The 4,481-nt window shown below is 47.0% G+C and overlaps 1 protein-coding gene across 1 annotated transcript in view; it reads right to left on the bottom strand.

Annotated features, from left to right (window-relative positions):
• The window catches only part of LOC116091817 (DNA (cytosine-5)-methyltransferase 3C-like), a 52,092-nt gene that overhangs the window by 14,343 nt on the left and 33,268 nt on the right, over positions 1-4,481 (bottom strand). Inside the window, exons 5-9 of the mRNA XM_031373271.1 lie at positions 3,230-3,374; positions 2,095-2,217; positions 1,872-1,916; positions 329-408; positions 5-59 (exon numbers count right to left, since the gene is read on the bottom strand). Coding sequence (XP_031229131.1) covers positions 5-59; positions 329-408; positions 1,872-1,916; positions 2,095-2,217; positions 3,230-3,374 — 448 coding nt within the window. The remainder of the gene's footprint in view (positions 1-4; positions 60-328; positions 409-1,871; positions 1,917-2,094; positions 2,218-3,229; positions 3,375-4,481) is intronic.

The raw sequence follows: 4,481 nt of genomic DNA, 5'->3' as shown, positions 1-4,481 counted from the left end.
GTGCAGTAGGACTGATAGCCATCCTCGTCATACATGTAGAAGAGCTCCAGGAAGCGATCCTGGCCACCAGAGAGAGGCAGGTGAGACTACAGGCCTGATCCCAGCCATGGCTAGCTAGCAAACCCCTGGGGCCCTGGCGTGCTTTTCAGCGACAGTACATGTGACCTGAGGGCCTTGTGGAGGACACTCTCTGCTGTAGCACCTGTCCCCCAAACAGGAAGGGTTGTGGGGGTGTGCCCTGAGGAAGCTATTTACTAGTGCCTGGAGTAGGGAATGTGCTGGGACCTGGATGGGGATGGATGTGTCAGGAGGGAGGGAGAAGACTTACCCGGCAAGTCTGACAGAGCCCACCCTCAAAGAGGGGGTGGAAGGACACAGGGTTCTTCTTACCGCAGGACAAACAGCGGTCTGAAAGAAAGGCAGATGTCAGAGTTTATGGAAACCAAGGGCTTAGCATCAGCTGCCCAAGCCTGGGGCCTAACAGTTCTAAGCATTTGCTCTTGCCAGCCGTGCCCTGAGAACTCTGTGCCATGCATGCCCTGTGTTGACTGGGTTTTTTTGTTTGTTTGTTTGTTTGTTTTTTGTTTTTGTTTTTGTTTGTTTGTTTGCAGCCTCTCAGAAGAGACTGGGAGTGTTCGGGGTGGTTGCTTTAGACCCAATGATGCTATAAGTTCCATCTTTACTTCATAATCTGGGAAAGACCGGTTCAAACTAACAAGAAGCAACATGAGGGTGGCAAAGGACTGGCCAAGCAGAAAGAAAAGAGGCCCAGCCAGGGCTACACAGAGAAACCCTGTCTCAAAAGAAAGAAAGAAAGAAAGAAAGAAAGAAAGAAAGAAAGAAAGAAAGAGAGAGAGAGAGAGAGAGAGAGAGAGAGAGAAAGGGAGGGAGGGAGGGAGGGAAGGAGGAAGGGAGAGAGAGAGAGAGAGAGAGAGAGAGATAGAAAGAAACGAAAGAAAAAGAGAAAGAAAGAAAAGAGGCCAAATAGTGTTCTGGATCTAGTATCCCCATCTTTCATAAACATTCAGGTTCAGACACTAGTAGTGATTCTGATTGGCTTGGTGATAGATACAGAGGTTGCCTGCAACCATGCCTGGTAAACACAGTACATGATTGCGATCCCAGTAATCTCAGTAAAAGACCGGTTTAGACAAGGCTCTAAACTGATCCACTATTCAAGAGGACAAAACCATAATGTCACCAATACTGTCCCACTGCAAGGAAGAGACAAATGGTGGATCACTCTTGGGGTACATGGATGACTGGAATGAAAGTTTCTAAACTGGCAGTACTGCTCTAAACTGTAGCTTGCCCAGGGTACCCTGGGTCCAGGTTCGTTTTCTGACCCAATAATGAGTAACTATTTGATAAATATTTGAAGATTAAGACACGCTGGGCCAAGAATGCAAATGAAGAGTCCACCATATATTCAAACTCCATTAGATCTGCTCATGGCAGATTTCTGAATCTCAGTGCAGTACCCCGATGGGGAAAGGAGACTAGGATTACCTAAAGGATAACCCAGCGGCTCTGTTTAACTTAAAAGCTAGCTGTGCCTATTGAATGGAAAAAGTTCAAAGTACCAGTGATCTGAGTTCCCAGGTATTGACCAAAGTACCACAGCTTCCATTCTTCCCCAGCTCCAGTCACCCTGGTAAACGACCTCATCAGATTCGTTCAAAATGGAAGCAAATCATACATACCACTTAATATCTAAACAAATATATATATAAACAAATACAGAAGGAGCAAGAATGGTCCTGACCTGAGGTCAATTCCCAGGCCTCTGGATTAAACCCATGCAGAAAGGCAGAGCCAGGATAAGGCAGGCCTGGGAAAGCCCCAGAAGGAGGGACAGGAGACAACAGTACCTTCCAGATTGCCCTTGTTGTTGGTGACATCAGAAGCCATCCATTCTGTTGAGGAAAGGACAGGTGTGAGATGGGTGGGGAAGTCTCTCCTGGCCCTCACTCAGCCTTGTTCCCCTGTACCCCCCATAATGCAGTGGTCCTGAGGGCCTGCTGCTCCCAGTTCTGCACCATGCATCCCCAGACCTTACAGCATCTCCAGACCTTACAGCATCTCCCCAATCACCTCGGCTCTCCTCATCCTCCCCTCGGTCCTTCCCACCAGAGCTATTTGTCTTGAGGCGCTTGGGTGGGGTACAGTACTCAGAAGCGGCAGAGTCATCGGTTGTGCATCTTTGACTTTTGTTCTCTGTAAAGGAAGCAGACGGACATGACTAAAGGGTCTAAGAGACAAGATAGGGCCTAAGGCAAGGCCGTCTTTTGCCTGGGATCCAGCTGCATCTATAGCAGGGGACTGGGATGGGCGTAGAGCACCTAAGTTGATCTGACTCATTCATCCCCATATATGGGTGCCTCCTATAATCTTTGAACACCTGTTTTCCTTCTTATCTCTTAATATTAATGGCATATATAAGCACTGGCAAATGTCACCTTGTCATCAACTTAGAATATGTAAGGAAATCTGTCCTGATAGGACCAGCTCCTTACTGTGACATAGAGTGATGTTCACTAATGACCAGCAGGAGCATGGAGCTACCAAGTGTTTGAAATGCCGAGAGGGACAGGATTTCACCCAGAGGGTCAGGCTGAAATTGTCTAGTGATGCTACTGATTTGGTTCATTTGAACTGGTTTGAACCCTGGAATCTATTTAGCCAATTTATGAAGTGAATTAATTAATTAATTAATTAATCAAGTTCTGTTTAACTTTTACCTAGTGGCATAATTTTTAGAACAGTACTAATAGAAAAGTGAACTAACTAAATATATGTAGACTAAATGTGAAAATGCTGTTTTAAAAATATTAAGTCAAAATTTATGATTAACATTAGTTTTACCTGATTCTCTACAAGGAAACTACTAGAAACTAATTCAATTACATGCTGTGGCTCCCATTCAATAATGTTTATTAATATTTTTATTGGACCTGTTGAATCCTAGTGGACATGGTTGAATCTGACTCACACACTGGGAAAGAAAATTAGATACCCATGAAAAGCCACCAAGAAGCCCCATGCTGTGACACATGCTTAGAATTCCAGCACACGGCCAGACAGGCATACGTAGTGAGACTGTTCTCTCACAAAACAAAAACACAAGGAACGTTTGATGACAAACATCAAGAAATGGGAAGGCAGGACAAAGAAAACAGAACAGTCAAAGATGGTAAGGGAATACTATGTTCCCTGGGTTCATTCCCACCTGGTTGCTTGTTGTTGGGTTTGAGGCCCTCGATCCCAGTGGGCTTGAGGCCCCCATGGGCCCACTCCAGCATGGGCTTCAGCTGGTCCTCCAGTGACTCTCCAGGGCTGCTGGGGAAGGTCTTGCCAGCTCGCACCCTGGCTTTCTGCCAAAACACAAAGAAAGACAAACTCTGTTTGTGAATGGGAGCAGGCGATTGAGGTATGTGCCAGGGCAAACCCAGGGATTCCCCCTGCTGGGGCCTGCAGTCCCTAAACAGTGGTGTCTTTCAGAGCTAGACAGCTGTCCTGGGCTGTGTTATGTGACAGGAGTCTGCTTTTGGGGGACTGGTTAAGGAAACAATGGACCATAGGGGCAGACACCAGAGACATGACCTCTTCCCTGTAGAATCACAGCAGTCAGCTCTCCCCCAAAGGAAGGTTTCAGCTCAGCTTTGTTACTTAAAACATAGGAGCCTCCAGCAGTTTGACCTTACCTCCTGTACCTTGTCTCAGACAACAGACTTCTCATTGCACCTTCTCTAAGATGTGAATGGAGTCAAGCATTCTTCATTTTAAGGGCCATGCCAATTTACATGTCTGATTAGGCACTTGGCCAAGTGGGGCAGGCTGATAGAGGTTGGAGGGAGTCCTGGGAGCCTAATGGCTCAGAGATAACCGTCCACAGACTAAAGGGAGGAGACAACTGGCCTCAGCTCCTCGTCTAGGCCTTGAAGGACCCTGCTTAAAGAAAGAGCTCACCACTTCTGGGTAGCGTACCCTGCAGTATCTATCGCTGCTGCCCCAGGGACATATGTGACACTGGTCACTTGTCACCTGCTACTCAGGCTTATTGAAAGCTGGCTTTGGAAATGAAAGGCTTTCCATTGTCTCAGACTCAAGCATACTTCTCTCTAGTGTTTTCCAAGCCTCCCTGTCCTGGGCAGACTTCTCCCCTAACACTGTGCCAGGGGAGAAGAGCAGGGAAAGGAGAGCAAACAGCTGAGGGCATTAAAAACATAGCACCAGCCAGGCAGTGGTGGCACACGCCTTTAATCCCAGCACTTGGGAAGCAGAGGCAGGCAGATTTCTGAGTTCGAGACCAGCCTGGTCTACAGAGTAGACCAGGACAGCCAGCGCTATATAGAGAAACCCTGTCTCGAAAAAACGAAAAACAAAAACAAAAACAAAAAACATAGCACCCCGGAGAACAGCCAGGAGTAAAACTGTTTTCAACAGAGGGTACCCTTGTTTATCCCATGGGGTAGAGAGGA

The sequence above is a fragment of the Mastomys coucha genome, unplaced genomic scaffold, assembly GCF_008632895.1.
Source record: "Mastomys coucha isolate ucsf_1 unplaced genomic scaffold, UCSF_Mcou_1 pScaffold15, whole genome shotgun sequence".
Taxonomy (NCBI): Eukaryota; Metazoa; Chordata; class Mammalia; order Rodentia; family Muridae; genus Mastomys; species Mastomys coucha.
The sequence above is the reverse complement of the archived record's forward strand: the minus strand, read 5'-3'. Positions and strand labels throughout refer to the sequence as shown.